At 35.0% G+C, this 20867-nt stretch overlaps 2 protein-coding genes across 7 annotated transcripts in view; one reads left to right on the top strand and one right to left on the bottom strand.

Annotated features, from left to right (window-relative positions):
• The window catches only part of LOC132906909 (teneurin-m), a 657480-nt gene that overhangs the window by 520752 nt on the left and 115861 nt on the right, over positions 1-20867 (bottom strand). The window lies entirely within an intron of this gene.
• Positions 754-5675, top strand: LOC132906885 (sialin-like). 2 transcript variants are annotated; one of them, XM_060959479.1, is made up of 6 exons: positions 754-1178; positions 1862-2150; positions 2641-3226; positions 4371-4503; positions 4698-4939; positions 5332-5674. In XM_060959479.1, the coding sequence occupies exons 1-6, from the start codon at positions 1175-1177 to the stop codon at positions 5449-5451; spliced, it is 1374 nt and encodes a 457-aa protein (XP_060815462.1). In that variant the 5' UTR covers positions 754-1174; the 3' UTR covers positions 5452-5674. The 2 variants fall into 2 exon arrangements, with proteins under 2 accessions (XP_060815462.1, XP_060815461.1); XM_060959478.1 differs by lacking the exon at positions 754-1178 and having other exon boundaries at positions 1855-2150; positions 5332-5675.

Here is a 20867-nt window from a genome sequence, read left to right as displayed (position 1 = left end):
ACCTGTTGAATGTTTCTACTATATACGTTACATTTCCACCGCATTCTCTATGAATCTAGTGACATTAGCGATTCCTATCAGCGGATAATTCGTCATAAGTATCGAATAAACATGCACGTGTCGTGGGAATTTCAATTGCAGACACGTTTAACTTCCTGAAAACAATCAGATTTATGATGTCAGATTAGTCATGTTAATAACTGTAATTCATTCATAAAATACAGAAAATAATTCTGTATTTTATGATTAAATATGATGAGAAATGGATACTATTTTGAGGAGTAACAGCTTTATTCGTAATTCGTCAAATTTAGAAAAGATATACGTTTATTAGTCTGATCAAAGTCGTTCTAATTAAATTTTTTCTAGATGCGTTATAACTTTCTCCTTGAGCAAAAAAAAAGAAATAATTTCTTAATATTATGTTTCTACCATCTCGTCATACATTTATTGCCATCAACTGGCAATTTCAAAGTATTTTATTATATACATTTGGAAAATTTGTGCATTTAATTTTCTTAGTAACATAAAACTTTGGCAATTTTTAAAAATAATCTACGAAGTATTCCTTTTCTGATAAACGAGATGATGGTTTTTCTTAAATACATACGTGAAAAAATCTCACCCTTTACAATGTCAAAATTATACGACTACATTATCATTTATCCATAAAACTTTCTACTTCTCTTCGATGAAATTTCCACTGTGACTTCTAAAGTTCCATTGCTGTACATACATCTCCGGGAAAAACCGCATTACCAACGAATGATATAATGCAACTAAGAGGAAAAGTGAGTGGTAATTGCGCGATAACGGAATCGACACTCGAAATCCACATCGATTTCGGAAACAAGCGACACACGCGGTTCAGAACCACACGGTGTCACGCGTAATCTCGTCTCGACGCGTCGTGTCGAAGAAGATATCCGGAGAACGAGAAATCTAGTATACTTCGATCGACTGCGTCGTTAACGATAATTCGATAGTCGTCGTCGAGCCGTCGAATGCAGAGAAAGAACGACTTTCGCGATCGGATCGATGCGAAAAGAGACAAGAACTGACAAGAGACACTGCACGAAGACGTACGTAGAATCGAGCTGTGATGATCGTCAACGTAACGAAGCAAAAAGAGTAAAAAGTTTGAAATCTCCAAGCTTGAAACAGAGACACAAACATGCGTGAGCTATCATTTTTATTTTAACTATTTCATGATCTTATTTTAACACCCGAATTTTCTACTAATCACAACCAGTCACATTACATTAGTCATAATTTTTTAGTTTCGATGGTTTTAGGTTTATATTTCTTATTTTAGCCGTAACTTAGAAACTTATAAAATGGAAATGCTTATAGAATGAAGAAAAATTTGTGAAACAACAAAACATTCATAACGTTTATAAGTATCAATTTCGTTATTATAAATTTTGCCAAGAATCATTGCATCAAGAATAAGAAAATACCCAAATAAATACTTTTGAATAATAGTTAGCGTACATTTACTTTCTGTTTAACACGTTCGTTGCTGCTACCACAACTGTCGCGTCTTTATCCTTGTACGCTTTAACCAAATGATTTTGAAGAAAAAGAAAAATAAACAGTGCGTTGGAATGTTACTTAAAACAGAAATACTTTGTTACTTAAAAATTTATATATTCTATTGTAATATTGTAATTTTATTTTAAATGTCGAGTAGCACATGCTTCGTAACAGCGAATATTTTAATTTAAATATCATAACAAAAAGTAAACATTTTCTTGAAAACGGTGAACGCACAAAAATTAACTTGACACGAATCTTTATCATATATCTCTCAGGAATTTTGACGAGAAATATTTATAAATTTTGTGTTTTATTATGATAGCGGACATCGTGAGGTTTTTGTTCGCTATAATGCTTTGCATCGCGAACATGATCATCTATGGATTGAAGGTCAACATCGCGACAGCTATCGTTGGCATGGTGAAATCTAAAAAGCATTCAAATACTCCAGGCGATGTAACTTATGAATGTGATTTTGGCGACGAAGACGTTTCGGGAATCGATATAGATGGTCCTTTTGATTGGTCGACAACGGAGCAGGGCTTGGTCGTTAGCATTTATTTCGCTGGTTACCTCACGGGTATGTTTCCTTGCGGATATTTCGCGGATCGGTAAGTGAAACTTAAAATTAAACATTTTGTAATTCAGAAATATAACTCTCCTATGGAATATCTTTTGTGTATGAAATTAAGTTTAAGTCTCCTTATCAAAAATCTGTCGACTGAGATTATTTAATGAGATAAGGGAGATATTGTAGCTAGCAGTAATAATAATAGTAATGATCGTTCATGAAACTAGGATTATCTTTTATCAAATGGTGTAACACCAAAGTAGTGTTTTTAAATTTTATGTGATAAATATATTCCTATCAAGATATTCGATAACTAAGTATCTCCTCAACATATTCTATGTCTATACGTATTATATACGTATGTAGCGCTACTGTCATAATCAGTACAGTGATTTAGATCACTTTAGATTTATATTCTTCATGACGCGTTCTTCAAACTCACGCACTGTCAAACTTTCGAATTTATAAATTCTCGAATTCTTAAAACTTTCAAAATTTTAATCCTTCGAATCAACGACGATATATTTCAGCTTCAATACGAAGAACGTGCTGCTGATATGCGTGTTAGGGAACGCTTTTTTGACGTTGTTGGTGCCAGCAGCAGCCAACGTGCTACTGATCCTTTATGTCGTGAGATTCTTGACGGGCCTAGTGAGCGCAGCGCATCTACCTGTGGTGAACGTCCTCGTTGGCAAATGGGTTGTTTACGAAGAAAAAAGCACATGGTTCGCCATCATCTACGCTGGAACATCGCTTGGTACCGTGATCTCCATCTTGAGTTCTGGCCTGATACTCGACTGCTTCGGATGGAAGGCAGTTTTCTACATTCACGGTACACTGCCACTGATCTGGTGTGTCCTGTTCTATTGGTTTTTCGCTGACAATCCAGAAACGCAAAAGTACATTTCTGAAAAGGAAAGGCAACTCATTGTGACCTCTTATGGGCACAGAGGCCTTGAATCTGCACACATGGACGTTCCATGGAAAGCCATCTTCACGTCGGTACCCTTTTGGGCACTGATTTATACGAATACTTTTGGGAACTTCTGTTGGTACTTTTTACTCACACAACTGCCTCTGTATATGAACAAGATACTCAGGTTCGATATAAAATCGGTAAGTTTGGTAATAATATACAGGGTGTCCCTACTTTTCTCCGTATAACTTTGCCAGCGGATTCTACAAGTAAAAGTAAGAAAAAAAGGGAAAAAACGTAGGATCAAAAATGCTTTGTTAGAAAATTATAACAAAAAATCAAAATAACAACGAAATATTGGTTTTCGTTCGATATAGCATAAGAACAGATTGGCAATGTTTATCTGATCTGTTTACACAAGCTACGTTCGATACTTGAAGTCGTTGATACATGCGAGGAGTTAGCGCAAGAAGCTTATGATACGTTTGACAACATTAAAGGAAATAGACGTGAAATTCGTAATGTAATAAATTCTATTTCTGACAAAATATCAAGCCTGTATTTGAACAGATGGCACTTTGAAATGAAGCTAACGCAAGTAAACGTAGCCAATTGTCATTTCGAATTTCTGTTATAATTCTTTGATAGAACATTTTTATGTATGTTTATATGAAATATTTTTCTTATTTTCACTCGTAGGACCTACAGGAAAAGTTAGTGATCTCCAAAAAATTAGTGACGGGAAAAAATAGCGACACCCAGTATAATAATATAGGATTATTTATCACCTAAACTTGAAACTCAATTTTGAACTTTTACATGGAATGATCAAACTTGTTATATATTCTGAGACTCCATTAGTACTTAATACAATAACAGAAGAATGAGAAAATATCGTGTACACGTTAGATCCAGAAAGCAAAAAATATCAAAAACGAGGAAGTGATTCGAATAACCCAATGGTAGAGTTACTTAAATTAGCTAGGAGGTACTATAAGACACATATATTTATTATTATTTATAATTTATTAAAATATCTCAGCTAAAATATTGTTTTGATTGTTACAAGGATAATGGCTACATTATCATTCCTTTAATTTACATGATAACTTTTAAGTTAATAGTTCGTTTTATAAAATTCATTTGAACTTTTGGGATCTTTTTGAGCAAAGAATTTACAGCGGTAAATAAAACTTTATATTCGTCATCGAATTTCGAATCACAATACAAAAGCGATATAAATAATTATGAAATAATATATAAAGATGTTACATAAATGATAAAGTAAATTATATGTACAGTTTTGAATCATTCAGTCGTCAACGTATTTATTTACTTGCGTAGAATGCTTCCCTGAGTTGCTCACCATATCTGATAAATGCAATAATGAACCCATTGTTTGGTAAATTACTGGACTGGGGCAGACAAAAGAATTATTGGAAACAGACAGGTGGTAGAAAACTTGCAGTATTTATAAGTGAGTTTCGCTATATAATTTATATTCGATATAATATATCTCAATTTTATAAATTTTTTTCATTTACAAGTTTAGGTAAAATGTATTCATAATAACACAAATGATTTCATTTTTACGTTAAATATGATAAATACGTCAAACTATATGTCCTATATGTCAACCTATGAGTTTTCAATTATCCGTTAACGTTACAGGTTGTATACCACCGAGTATATGTCTTATTATAATCGCTTATCTCGGCTGCGACCGCGTAGGGTCCACAATATTATTAATACTGAGCATAGTATTCTGCGGTGTAATTTTTGTTGGACATCTCACCAATCACAATGATTTGGCACCAAACTATGCTGGAATCTTAATGGGCATTACAAATACTCCAGGGACAATTTCTGCGTTTATTCTGCCTGCTTTGGTTGGCGCGCTTATGGAAACTGGGGTAAGATGAACATAGAATTTACTTTTCTAAATAGAGGAAGTTATTTGATCGTAAAAATTACATGGTATAAAAAAAATAAAGGAACGTTTAGATATGATGAGAAATACATCGATAGAAGCATAAATATTCACAGCTTAGTGATAAGTGAAGGAAAAAGGAAAGAGTACTTGAAATACAATTGAAAATCATTCGAACGTTCGTTATACATAAATATTATCTTCTAACACTCTGACTAATTTCTTTGTCAAATTTAATTTAACAGCATTACTTCTCGAATAAAACAATTAATTTTGTACTATTTCCTCTTTCAAGTTCACTGTGTAATTATCGTGAATTTTTTGAACTCATTCTTCTTATTCTTATTGATCTCACGTATTATATTAATAATGTAGCACACTATGGTAAAGTGGAGGTATGTCTTCTGGATTAATATTATTGCTCAAACGTCTGCGTTTGTTGTATTCGTGATCTTTGGATCGGCGGAGATTCAACCATGGAACCAAGCGTCATAGCAGTGGTAATGACGAGCCAAAAATATGTTTCATTATTATCACTACTGTTAAACTTTGACCTGTTATTCGTAAACGGAAAGATCTGCAAGATTTATAAATTACGAATGAAACTAAAACTTTTATGTTTTATGTAGATTATTGTCAAATTTTTATACACGTTTTTTAAATATAAATAATAACAATAAATGTTTATTCTATTAAAAGTGTTAAATATTCTATTAAATATTCTATTAAAAGTGGTTAATAGATACTTCAAATATAATAAAAGCAAATTGTTTTAAGATATTTTAAGAAACTTTCTATAATGTATTTTAGAAGTATCTAAATATTTTTACCATAACATTCTGGGATTGTTTCCTTTCCAACTTATAGATCAGATAGGAACCACTTTATTCAAATAATAAAAAGATGATCTACATGAAAATGATACACATAACAGCGAATCCTGAACTTTATTGTAAACTACTGTTATTGAGTCTCTTACTACGTAACGTAAATTTATAGTGTGATAATTCCAGAAAATAAATACTGCATCTAACTCAAACTATATTTCTAATAATCTCAATAATAAATCAAAAGTCGCCGAATTGTTAAAAAATCTAAAATTAAAATACCAAACGCTCGAATAAAGTAACTCGAAACAATGGCACACAAGCAATAGAGTGTCAACGAAGTGGTGGCGATCGTTATAAATAATTCTACATTCATGAAAATCTTTCGAGAGTTGGTGTGCAGAAGCGTATAAAGGTCTGCGCAACGTGGACTACAGTAATTAGAACCGCGAGACCACCCGTAATGATGGCCGACCAATTAAGGACCACCTGGTACAAAAATCCGTCTTATCCCAATTAGATCGCGGCGTTGGCGACCAGCACTCCGCGAAAGACTCCCTTTCCCTCTCTCGCCCTCTGCTTAGAAAGAAACATCCGAGAGATCCAACGAAAGAGCACCGAGAGTGAAAAGCTCTGGCAACTTTAACGGAGAATATTTATGGCGGCTGAAATATTACGTTTGTAATCTATTTCGGTGCTATAGCCGGCCGTTTCGACGAGCTTCGCAGTTGAAAAACGGAAGATTACAGCTAAGTCATTTCCCCTCTCCTTTGAAACGTTTCCTGTACCAGCAAGATATCAAAGACCACCGCTCGAGAAAAGAGTGCGGTCGTCTCGTCCCTGGAAATTTCATGAAGATTTTGAGTCGCGGAAATTGAACGAATCGCTGTATTCGCGAGTTTCAGGTTGCTTTGTGGCCTGTTGCCAATTACCGCTTCGTTCATCGAGACATAAGCGGAAAATGCTTCGCAGGTAATGCTACAGCATTTGGTTTTATAAATAACAAAATTATTATGATCTTAAAAATATTTTTAGCGTAAAATTTATATAAAGGATGAGAATAATATATCCGCTTTTAACAGCACTTTAACGAAGAGAAACAGAGATTGAGAACTTTAATCATCTCTCACTAAAATGTCTATGAATAATATTGGCTCGATTTCTTACATGTTCGAGTAGCTGTTGTATTCTCTAGACGACGTGGAATGAATCCACAGAATGAATCTGTTTCTTAGTTGCTAAAAACGTTAAGGAACACCTCTCACACATCTTTACATCTATCCAATGCAATATGATATTGATAAGCAGTGGACCATTGACGAGATTGAAACATACAAAATTCGCAACTATTAGTTGGATTTATCCAATTACCAAAACTATATTATTTTGCACGACGTATGAATATTATTCTGGTGTTCCTATAAAATAATAATGAGCGCTACAAAATGATGAAATTCGATTAAGAATACCTCGAGATCAACGGATATCAACAGGATAACAACGAGATTCTATCTGTCGATCAAAAAATTCCAGCGCATTGTATAGAAAATTTAATCAAAGTTAGATAAAAGGCAATCTTCTCGTAACAAAGGGAAAAACCAGGCAATCAATCAAAGGGGACACTTTAAAAGACGAAAACGTATCGTCGTGATTCTGTCCCATCAATCGAGTAGACTAACCACTTCGTGACGTTTTATTTTAAGCGGTGTACCGAAAATTAGCCGAGGGAACAGTCTCACCGAAAAATTATGGTAGACCTCCGTTAAACAGCCGTCTCCGTCAGCCGACAATCCGTCGAAGAAGCTATTAATCAAGCGTAATTAAGGCTCCGCTGATCCTTCGCCAGGGGATCGAGACGTCGACTCGTTTGCCCAGACTTGGCAGAAGTAGAGTTGCTCGCGCGTCGCTCGACGCCACGGTTAATCAATCCTGAAGCTCGTTACAGTCGAGCCTTGAAGCTAGCCTGAAGTAGCGTCAACGCATCCAAAGCGACACTGAAACGCCAAGAATTGTTAATCTAGCGCAGCTCCACACAGCATAACGCTTCCTGTGTTGAGGATTCGCAGCTGCGTTCACTGTACGAGACAAACGAAACCTTTCTGTAATTCATAATTGTTGTTTATTATTCTTTCCACTGAACACAAATCGGCACAAGCTGTTATCGTAACGTGCGTGTATAAATCATTTTTGAAAGAAAGCTTTAATATCGTACTTCAAATGGAGCTACGTTCAATAATATCGTTTATAATAGGATTTTATTAGGAATTTTATAAACGAAATACTAATTCCATTTATCTATTCAAACTTCTAAGTCAACTTCTAAGAGCGAAGTAACACTTTTTTATCTTCTTTCCTTTATCTATGATAAAGTAAATCGACAGAAAATGCTCCTAAAACTGGTCTTACAATCGTAGGAACAAACTATCGTGAATGGTTGATATCGCATTGTTCTCGCGTCAAGTTGATATCACGACTCTCTTTGGCCGTTAGTTGACGTTAGCTGCGACGCCGGCGTCTCTGGCTTCCGTCTGGAACGTCATGCGAACTCTTATTAAAGGTGGCGATTTATCGCTGGTAATAACGGTGCGGTCTGGCTGCGAATGTGTCTCTCGAAGGTTCCTAGGAGAAGGTTGTGGCACGAACGCTTGGCTTGAGGTTCAAGGTGTCGAAAAGTATGGGTTCATTCACAGCCGACCTTGCGTTCCTAATTGTGCATACGTAATGCAACCTTCACCTTACGTCTTCTAAAATGTTCCTAGAGTTTTAAGTTTAGAATGAATGAAATCAAATATAGCTTTCAATCTTCAGAATTATTCATAAGAATATTGATAATTTTGAATCCAAGAAGATGAAAGAGACATGTTTAATTTGATATTTTATTCATATTTGATATTTGAGGTTTTATTCATTTACAAAATTTCGTAACTTATCAACTATTTTTTAATTTCTTATATCTTTTGCTTTTCTTTGCATTCAGCGAATTACACGCTGAAAATCAGAAAACTACAAAAATGGACTTATCACGTTTATCTCTTGTGATCGATAAAGCACGGTACACAACCATCAATCAAACATAATACAAAATGAAGTAACGAGAATGAGAGATACCATCATACTCCCTATTCTTACGACAGTAAACTCGATATAAACACAGAAAAATATATTCTTCCTCTAACCACTAAACACAGTAAGAGCTGCTAATTTCCTAAAGCACATCTGCTTGTAATTTTTCTGGGCAAGAGCGCCGGCAGCGAGTTAGGAGTAGTTAATTGCGTAGAAAGAGGTTATCGATTGCTCTTCGACGTGTCTGCTCGGAGCCGAATCTGGGTCAGCGCTATCAAAGGGTGAATTGAATGTGTGGAACAACTGAAAATGCAGCTGCTAACAGTCTGACCAGTACCGCCCTCGGTGCTTTTCAACCACGAATCCCTTTTAGTCGTGAGACTGAGCTATTAAGGTCTCGACATGCCACGTGTCTGCACTTGAGCACTCCATTCACGTGCGTATCCTATATACAATTTCCAAGCTCAGGTATTCAGGTGTAAATGTACGCGCGTTAATTCCGCGCATCCGCGTTTTCTACTTTTGCTATCAAAGCTGAAAGGATTTCTCCATTGCAATCTACACAGAACCAATTTTGATCCTACCAATGCTGAATCGATAGTAGTCATTTGATCATATCCGTGTACGTGATTGCAATTTAACGATCTGTTGCTTAATGAACTCAAAATATCCATTTAAAGACTATCCTAATCAATGTAAAATCTTAGTCGATATTGACCGCTATCGAATCTACGCGCGCTCCTTCTAAGGAATGCAATATTCGGAGGAAACTATGGCTTTGTTCTATACACAACTTGCAGGTAGTGGTAGTTGGCGGAACAGCCAGGTCGACGCGGAATCACCTGGTAAAATATTAAACTTGACGACAACTAATCTGCAGGAAGTTCGCATAATGCAACCCCGGTCCGCAGGGAATCGAGACGAGCGGTTGGAGCCGGTCAATTGGAAACGAGGTGACCGAGTTTCGAGATTCCTACCTTCGCTTCATCGTCGTCAACTGAGGCATATTGAATTCTTTGCTGGACTCCGTGGAATGCCGGGAACCGAGTCGACCTTCCGTGTTCCCTTTCTCATTCCCTTCCGCCGACCTCTGCCCGTTTTTCTCTCGCTAAGGAAATAATTTCGAATACTTGGCCGATTCGCGAATCCACCGTCCCCTCGTTTCCTTCGCGATGACCCAGTTCACGCTTTCGGGTGAACAGTCGGCTAACGATGCGCGAAGCTGGCCCAGTGCATAGTAATCTCGTGACGTGACGTAGCTCGAGAAGGTAAAGACTGTTTGATGGCGTTTGATAGAGTGTTGGAAACAAGGCAGCTGCAAACAGAACTGAAATTGAGATATACGAGGCAATAGGAATCTTGTTAGCAGCGGTTAAAAGTCTATTTACGCTTGGTTTCTCGAGGGTTGTTTTTATTTTGTGAGGAAGCTTCAATGTTTCAATGTATTTGATTGAAGCATGCGAAAAATTTGAATTTGCCGCGTTATTACATGAGTTATCATTGGCAAATTGTTCGAACTTTGAAGAATTAATTTATGCTACAAGGAATTCGTCCTAGATTTAATATTACAATGAATTTGTTAATTATGTATAATTATACATTAAATTTCTTATTTGTCTGAATTTAATTAGTTCAGGCAATCATATTCTGTAGAAAATTGTTTACATGCTTAAAAGATATCTTGTTATTTCAAAATTTGTTTTTACAACCTTTTTGATTGAAATCTTATTGCTATAGATTTTTATTAAATAGAAATATAATTTAATAATCTTATTCTGTTTTGAACCGATCGTTTTACATAGGATAAGTACATAGCGATTATTTCTAGTTGAAAGATGCGAAGAAAATGTAAGGTAAACGATAGTACAGCTGTTCATTTGTTATGTTCCACGTTGTAGTGCTGAAGATAGCGGTCTCAGATATACGGCAAGCAATATATTATCTCTTTACAAGCACGTACGTAATTTATTTCTTGCATTAATTTTGGACTTAAACGTGCTTTGTTATATGAAACTTTCAACGTTAAAAAATCTGTTTTCTCATCATTAAGTCTTTACGCTAGAAATCACCTCAAATTTTTAATTCTTAAGATAGCCTTATTTCCGGAAACTTCTTATATTACTTATAAACTTTATTAAAATATATTATCTCTTCTGTCACGCTAATAAGAAATACAAATTGAACGAATTTTATTAACACCCTCATTAAACTAAACAAGAACAACTTAAAACGATATTCTCAATATCTTGGTCACTTTTACCTACCTCAGAAATCATAGATAGTTGATTCGAAGCAATAAGCGCTGTGATTCATATCAGCTAAAGCTTTCAAAAATCTTTAATTCGCATTTTTTTTCTTTCTCGTGACAAAGAATATACCATGTACTCGTAAAGAAACCACAATTAATTGAATAAAAGATACCAAATGTTCTCTGTTTCAGCAACAACCAAAAGTGCTTTTTGTATTAATGACCAGAAATTTCCTCTAATTTCATTCTGTTACTACATTATTCGCCACCCTTAAAAGAGGAACGCGAGAGGTAAAAAGTTGCAGTCATTGTTGCGCATTCGCGCTTTATTATCATTTCAATTACGTCCGAACGAGAGCGCACCCTTCCAATAGGATTGCCGTTTCCTCTTTTGCGACGTAATACGGCACACGGTTACCTCCCTCTCGTGCCTCCCTTGACCACCCCTTTTCCCGCCCTCTGCACCCTTGAAAACCGTCAGCATATTGCGCATGCATAATTGAACGTGTTCAAACAAATAACAAAGTTTTCGCATGCTGATGAGAACGCTACCGCATCCTGATTTCGGCTACCGCCGACTGCCACTGATATATTTTCATTTGCCACACGGGGACAGATCCGCCATTCCTGTTTCTTGAGATTCAGTTCCTCGTGAACGTTCACGATCGATCGAACTACTCACGGTCGAAACGGAGAAGGAAATACTATATAGAAGACATGATCGAAAGACATGAAGAAAAAGACGTCCCGACAGTCTGAATATCCAGAGAGACATCATATTCGTGTGTAGTTCGATGCGCTTGCGACTGATGGTAAAATATAGCAAAGTTTGCCTTGCAAAAATTAGTGGCAGTTTATGCGAATTATACGTAAAAGCTACTGGAAATATTTTTCTCGTAATCTTCTTATTGAAAGTAATTTATTTTTTAAGTAAATTATTCTGCGACGACTAAAGCTGACTTTTGTAACACGTGGTCCTCGTGAATTTTAGGGATATTTTCCTTACAAATGAAACAGATCGCTGTTAGTTTACTTTGCAAGAATTGACAGTAATTAACAACGAGCCCCGTTTGTCTTAAAAAATTTATGGATTAATTGCATTGCAATACCTTTGGATAAAACCTTTTTTAACAAAGTAGAGAAAATATTGATATTAGAATATGATTCTGCTCAAATAAAAACATATGTCAATGGTAAAAGTAACGAAGAATCACGTGGGGAAAAAGGACAAAATATGGTTGTTGGAACTATCGAAAACTCGAATCGTAATTGACAGGAGCGTATAATCCGCGCGCGTGTAAATCTTGGATCGATAAGTTAACGCTCGAAATTGCAGAGTTAGTTAAGGGGAAATTACTCGTAACCCGGTGAAAGGGCTCCCCGCCACTCAAAAAGGATTTAAATTTTACGTCTGGTCTCATCCCACGAACGATCCAATCTGGCTGGGCTAGCACGCGAGAAAACTCCTGAATTTTACGAAGCATAATTACAGGGACGTGCGTATCCGGCTATTTTTTCCGGGCAGCAGCGGTGAACTTCCGGTTGAGTGATGCGATAACCGTTTACGGTGCTCGCGTGATCGCTCAAGTCCCTTCTGTTCTTTTTCTGGCCATCAACCGCTCTAGGAAAACGTATGGGGTGCGTGGTAAAAATGATCGACCAGCCCGCCACCGCATTCCGTTGCATAATTCACATTTAATTGAAACAATAAAATACCTCTTCACTCGATTATTATCGATCATGTTGACGCTCGACATTTACAGGATCGCGATGGAATTATGGAACGAATAGCAGATTTTCCTTCACTGTTTCTCTTCCATCGAAAATTAATATCATGCCGATGCATATATGAAATGTCATTTCTTTGAAATTTGGTATTTCTGGCGTGTCAATACCATCCCTTTAATTTTGTTTTATCACTAATTGTTAGATAACCATATTAAAGTAGAAAAATGTGTAATAAATCACGTTTATTTAATAGTAAGAAGTTTTATAATAAAACATTTTCTTAGATGAACTTCAATTTACAGAAAGTATCACCAAGGTTTCTGGAAACGTAAATTTAGTATTCGAGGAAGGTTAATAACGTTTCGTATTCCACCTGAATAACTTTTCACTACATAAATTATTTTAAAGGAATATATAAACGAGGAAATCGTAACAGCACCGTTCTAAAACTTCTCGAATTCCGAAACTGATAATTCTTTAAAATCTGAAATAAAGAAAGAAGATAGTCGCTGGAATTAGATGCAATTCCACTTGCGATAAAAATTGTATTGCATGAAACGACAGTTGACATACCCTAGCTTGATACTTGTAAAAACTGTTTTAAATAGTAAAACGCATTTCGAGGGTACAGTCGGTTTAACAAGAGACTACATTTGCCTGTTCGGTTGTCTAACACGTTATTAACTTCTAAAGTAAACTAACTCTTTTCACGGGTGGCACACTCTGCACATAGCTGGAACGTTACATAATGCTCAATGAAAAGCTAAACTCCTACGTAGCTACGTATGGAAGTACAACGTGGTATTTGCCAGCGCTGGCTGGCAATTTGCCTTCGCATACCGTGGTCTCACTCGAAGTATGAATAATAATGACGCTGGATATGTGAATTATGAGACGATTATCTACAGCGTGGGGCGCGTTGGTTATTGCATCGACGAGGTTCACGGTACCCTACGACAATCGATCCTCCGACTCGATATTACACTTCAGCTTTATGCTACTTTTAATGGCCTGGATTTAACGAATCACTACGGAAACTATCTCTTCTATGCTTGTATGATACCTTAACGTGTATTTGTTATTGAAATTTCTTCATTCACAGTAGAAATCAAATTTTCGAAATTCGTTTATTTTGTATTAGTATAACAGTTGTGTTAGTGTAACAGAGCATTAGTGGAGTCTTAACTTTGTTCATTGTGGCATTTTGGATATTGGAATTTCATGATAAAATGGTAAAAGAAGCTAAGCTTATTAATGATAATTCGTTTATATTTCCTTCAAACTTAAAAATTTTTAGTCGAAAATGACTGGAAGAAAATAGCTGGCAACATTGTTGATATAAGTTAGACAAATATTGCATATTATATTGTATTTATTACTGTAATTTTGTGTTATGATAAATTCAATATTTCTTGGGAATTCTTGTATATGTTCTTTTATACCTAAAAACCAATGAAATACGTTTAAGAAAAATAAGGTAGATAAAGGAATCGAATTAACGATATTAACGAAGATTTGAACAATTTTTATACGAGATATATTCATTTTTCTACGAATTTTAGTACGAAAGTTTGCCAACTGTGGCGCCAGCTGTCGGAGCACACCCCTTCGAAAATCTATAGACTCGTTCTGATGAAATCTTATTATAAGTCAGAAATTTAATTTTCAAATAGAAATGTTAAAGTTATTCTCTCTCTAGAAGAATCGGTCCAAGTTAAAAATCTTCATTAAATTTAATTTCTATAAAATGAAGTCATAATTTATATTTATAAAAAATGAATACATATATATACATGTAAATTATAATAAAAAATTTCAATATGAAAAATGTCTGTATAATTGTATACTACTTGCAAAAGATAAAAATTTCTTTAAAAAAAAGGAGAAAAATCGAATACAAAATTATAAGACGATGGGGTCAATCATAATGGAAAATTACTATAGAAACACCAAATATAAATTATCTATTTATTTTTTCTCTATTTTTAATTTTTTCATTCTTCGCGGTATGATAAAACGTATGATAAAATTTCCCCGAATTATCATTCTATTTGACATCGTAGTTGTTCTTCTCACAGGAGCGTAGGGTACGTTTTCACTTATTCTAAATTGGCTTTTTAATATTTTGCATATTAGTAGCTTATGCTACCCCCAGCAGAATCCTTGTTAGTTGTTTCAACGAGTTTAGTATGCAAATTGACATAAAGGGTATATGCGCGTGGGATGTAACTCAAGTGCGGAACACGCGGATAATGAGGGGTACGCTTTACCCTCGGGGGTAGTATGTTTTACACCCGGGCCGCTTATGCGTCCAGGCTGATCCGAAAAATCATCGCTACATGCGGAAGCATAACCTTCCAAATTTATTACAAACCTACTGCCTTCTTTTACTTTATTCTTGAATATTTCGCGAATATTTTTGATGAAAATATTCCTATTAAGAAATTTAAGTATAACTCAATCCATCTTTCAAAAGAATTTCAAATCGAGAAAATCTAAAGGAATTCCGAGTGCATTCTGGGATTTTTAAAAAATTTATTTGACAGGCTGAAACACCAGAGGATTAAAGAATTCATTACTGTTATGGGGTTGCGTTTGTTAGATCGCGTTTCTTCGAGGTTGTGCTAGAATCGCTCTATTTATTTTATAGCATCATAGGTTCTTTTTTTATTGGGTAATTATGCAAACTGCAACGTAGGCAGAGCCCGTACGAACGCGTCAGCCAGTATTTTTGGGTTTTACGGTATAACCAGACGTGGTTCCTTACCAACGTCCGGGATAAATGTGATAAAATTCGCCAAAAGAAAAAAAGTACACCCGTAAACGCGAGCTTGAATAATTACCCTTTCTCCTCTTGTTAAATATTTTCATCCATAAACTCATTGTATATTATATTCAAAACCTTCTGTTCGTTATTAATTCCTCGATTAAAAATCGTTTAAAGAATGTAAATATTTTAAAGCAATATAATGAATAACGGAAAAATACAAATTATTTTATAATCAATGTATCATACATATTATTTTTGCACATTAGTGGTAATCCTTATTTATTAAAGCTCTAAGAATGTAAAGCGCAAATATTATAAAAGGATTTTGTTCTACAACCTATAAAGAAATTCAAACGTTATAAAAGAATCCTATAATCAGAAATAATTCTAGAACTTTGATTATTAATTCGAAATTTCATTCATAGCGTATCTGTATTCAGACGCAGTTTTGCTTTCGATGAGTCTTCGTATTATGTTTTAAGAATTTTTCACGGACCAAAACCGAAGAGATTGGTTATAACGAGAGTTTGAAGTATTTGAGAGGCATCTTGTAATTAATTAACATGCTTGAAAGGGATCTCGCTGAAATTGGAGATTTTGGAGAAGTCTCAACCTAATGCTTTCTGATATAGGAGAAATGAAATTTGCGAGCGAACGCAGCAACGAAGCAAGAAGAAAAACTAGAAAAAGATAGAAACTTCCAATAATTTAATGGAGAGCAAATAATACAATTTAACATAGAATTATTAACAAACACAAATAAATATTTGAAACTTGATAACTGTGTACAACTTAAGACATTTATTTCCCAATGCATATTTCCCATTTGTAGAAACCTGCGTACACTTTTCTTTCGTTTACAATATAAAATATCGTAAATCAACATTTTATCTGAACAGAACTTCTAAAATTCTAAAATATTCGATTCACCTCTAATGTATCTTTTATCTTGTTAAAAGTTTCTTTTTCGTAAGAAAGGCTATTGTAAAAGGGAGTCGCGATTCAAAAAAGGCTGAGATATGCTATTTTAATGTTTGTTTCTTTGCTTGGAAGGTTCGCCATTCTCAGCTGTTTCTCTAGATTCCGGTGATTAATCGCGGTGAATTAATATCTGGCCGTTTCGAGACACCACGTGGACAAAGAGAGAGATTATTTCCTGCCAGCGATTTAGTAATTGTGACGAAAGATGCGGCTTTCTGGCGACGCTGTTGAATCGCAAAGCCGCGAGGAATTCTCCTGTAGAAAACATCGACGATTGAGAAATAGTTGAAGAAATATCCCTGGCATTCGAGTGGCACCGTCGAAAGGAAGTTTGGTATTTTCTTTCATCTCCAGAAGCTCTGAAAAATGTATGTACATAAGAAGATATATGAAAATGTTGATGTGACATTATGTTACGTGAAGATCAAAGAATTTTGGAAATTATACGATTTCGTTGCGTTCAAACAAATACGAGATAATTTTATTACTTCGAGGTAATATTTTATATTCGTCGTTTTCCTCTGTTGTTTAACAGTAAATATGTATTTAATCTTCATTTAGTAACTTATTTATCTAACTTTTTACGCCATCATATAGATATTCACATATTTGCACTGATTTAATGTTATCCTATTCGTAAAAAATGTTGGTATAAGTTTTAAATATTGGTTTGATGTTCAAATACTCATAAGTATAAACTGATGTGTTAATTGGAAAGCAATTTTCGATGGTAAAAATTAAAGCATGATGGACAGAAAAATTCATTTATTATAAAGTCAGTCACGTTGGTTAATTGTAAAAATCAATTATTCCATGTTTGTCAACTTGTCTCTTCAAATTTATACGGTACAGAATATTCAAACTTTCCATTTCTTTTTTCCAAATTTCTTAATGCATACGTTTATGCAATTAAACAGAACCTAAAATGTGAATAAATGTTAATGATATAATTACTAGATCGCTAACTTTTATGCAAAAATGCATACTCTTTTGGGCGCAAATAAAAGGATAGAATCTTAAATAAATTCATTTGCTCTTTAAATATTATAACCTTCGAATATTTTTTTATATTTTTGAATATCGCGTGTATCTATCTTGTAAATGCATGAACATTCGCAATTTAATAATTATATTTGGAAATTTAATAATCACACTTTTTAAATGTAACTAAACTCCATGAAAATGCAAATATGACAAAATTAATGATAGAAATTCTATTTTAACATGTAACGTATCTCGATTGAGAATCGCCAATGAGCAGGAATTTATAAAGACTCAACGTCGATTGGTCGATTAATCAGGCAGAATTAGAACAGAAATTCGAACTGTCGTTTAATCGAGCAGAAATGCACGACGGTTCTCACAGCTAGGAATGTCTCTGATCCGACCTAATGAGCAATTAGTAACGGAGTTGTTCGCCGTGTACGTGAAACAGTAACAAACATGGACGTCGCATGCATCACGCGTCCCGGTTCCTTGCCTTCGGAGATTTACCGTACCGTTTCACCTGAGTTTCCTGCAAATTATCTGTTGGCAAATGCTCGCACATTTTCGTCCATCTACGGTGAATCAACTTTACAGCAAGGATCTAATGTTGTCAGAATTTTTAGCCTATTGTTATACATCAATAATATAACGCAAATATTACAATTTTGTCTTCCAATTCACGCGTGTAACGTAATTCAATGCAAATGAATTATTTCTTTAATTCATAGATATTATTTAAACTAAGTACCTACATCCCTCTTAATGAGTAAAAAGATGCAAATTGTCAATTATTCCCAGCAACATATTTTCTTTCTTTCAAATCCTCGTATCTGTTAAATAGCTATTTATTTGCAGAATTAAACACGTTTTCGACAACTGAATCGGCTTCTTTGTAATCAAGTTAATCGTGCGAGTTAGTGGAGCAACCTTAAATAAGCTTTTTATGATCACCTTACGTGTCACGAACGCCTTCGCGTTATTAGGTTAAACGCCAGTTAACTTATGCAGTGATTTAGGATAACGACGCTCGCGGCGATTAACATATGGATTTATTGCCGCGAAGCATGCCTTTGCATTCGACGCGTTCTTTCTGAAACAACACAAGTGTTCCGCTCGCGTGATGTCTTCTTTTCGAAATAGACAATTGCCTATCCGTTTAACTGCTTCTTCGTCCTTAGAATACTTTCTGAAACGTTTCACCAGTCGAAAACTTGCACAATTGCTTTGTACGTTGTACTACTTTCTCTCCTGGTAGGTAATTTTTCACTAATTACGTACGAATACACGAGCACGTAGATTTATGCATTCGATAGCGGTAAATTTGGCCAGCAAGTAACAATTTTACCTTGTTTGTGAGCTTGTTACTCTTTAAACTTGGTGTACTTAACGTTTTCCAAACTATGTTGTATAAACAACATTAAATTATACCTAATGATATGATTTAATAGATTTAGAATTTGAATAACAGCGAGTTTTCTATTTTCAAAATTAGTAACTAATTTAATTTTAATTCCAAATTAGTAGATGAATTGGATATCGTAAAAACCCATATATATTAATGATTCTACGTTTGCCATTCACAAAATTCATGATTTTTAAGGATTTATATGTTACTGAAATTTTTTATTTCTATAAAATGGCAATTGTAAATAGATACATATATTTGGAATATAATACAAATAATCTTTTTACGAATCCTAAAGTGTATAAAAATTTATTATAAATGCTAAAATTGTATATTTCAATATTAAATTTCAACTACAATAATTATAAGTACTTCAGACGATAAATTCGAGTATTGGAAATAAACGATGTACATTGATAGAGAGCTAAAAGAAAACTAGGAACGAAGAAATTGAATTTTTCAGCGATTTGGAAGGTACGTTACATAAAAGACAACCGATGTTTCTTCTAGTAACCGAAAACTACAACCGTTCTCTGAACGCCGTGAAGTCAAGAAATGTCTTTTACTCGAAGCTTTATCTACACTCTGGATGGGTGTACCCGGTTTTCTTTTCGCTGCATCGGCGGAAGAACCGAAGGCGATGGATGTTTCGTGCTCAATAGCGCATGGAACAATATCACTCGAAGCAACTGGTAACCTTTCATAAACTGACAGCCGGTAATAGTCTCCTTTTTCTCTGGAAAAGCCTTCGTCGCATCTACAGTCAGGTTATATTTGTATACGCCTTCTTAACAGCGATTCAATAATACATTCAAAGATATTTCAATATCGAACGATAAATTCAATTCCCGCATAAAGTCTTCTCTACAACTTCATTCTAACATTTTAGCTTAAATCTTTTTCCGTTCCGCTCTCCGTTACGTTTACACCGAACGTATATATTTTAGCAGAGGAAATATTTTTATTAAATACATCGATATATTTTCCTTACGATATATTTTTCTATTAAATTTGCTTAATCCTTTCTAACACCATTCCATTCTAAGTTTTTAAACGACAAGGTACCTAGCGTAAAACGTTACGCATATTTGATTCATAAAGATTCTCGCTAATAAAAGTAGAATTTGAAAGTAGCTTTACAGATAAAAAAATCTTTATTTGCTACTTCAATTTCTTCCCATCTTCGCCATCAAACTTCCACTTGGTCTAGCAAGCCCGTTCTACGTCGAATAACAATCTCGCACGAACGATGCAAAATCAGGGGAATGTTGGTGCCATTTTCAGCGATACGTGAATCGAATTGCAGAATTCTTACAATATCGCAACGATTACCAAATTCACGAGAAGATATTCGCGCGTGTGGACGGAATGTAAGACGAGAAAAATGGAAATGGGGAGGAGAGAGTAGAAATACAAAAGGATGAGTCGCCTCTCGCGTTCTCGAATGACAAATGGAGACCACAAGATTGCGCCTCCGACATCCAATTAGTCTGACCTTCTCCCTTCGTTGTTCATCTTTTTCCTACACCTTTCCCACCGGCTCGTTTCGTGCAACCCTTACGACGTCAGGTGCAGGATACACCGATGCGCGGATTCATCCTATGAACCGGTCGAAAAGCGGCTCAAGCGTCTGCCTTCTGTTGACATTTAATCAACAAAGTCCAAACTATTGTTCCAGTCGGATTCACACATCGCCTGTTACCACAATCTTCCGCTTTGTCTTATTTTCGTACACCGCTGCTCGTCGATTTAATCTCGTATTAGAAGGGATAAAGAGAAATTTCTATGGCTCGAGAACATTTGTAAACGTTCTTTTCCAATTTAATTGAATTTGTTGTTACTTCATAAGAATAATGAATTTTCATGAATGATATCTTATTCTACATTCTAATTTCTATTCAG

This window comes from Bombus pascuorum, chromosome 5, assembly GCF_905332965.1.
Source record: "Bombus pascuorum chromosome 5, iyBomPasc1.1, whole genome shotgun sequence".
In the NCBI taxonomy this organism is placed as follows: domain Eukaryota; kingdom Metazoa; phylum Arthropoda; class Insecta; order Hymenoptera; family Apidae; genus Bombus; species Bombus pascuorum.
The sequence above is the reverse complement of the archived record's forward strand: the minus strand, read 5'-3'. Positions and strand labels throughout refer to the sequence as shown.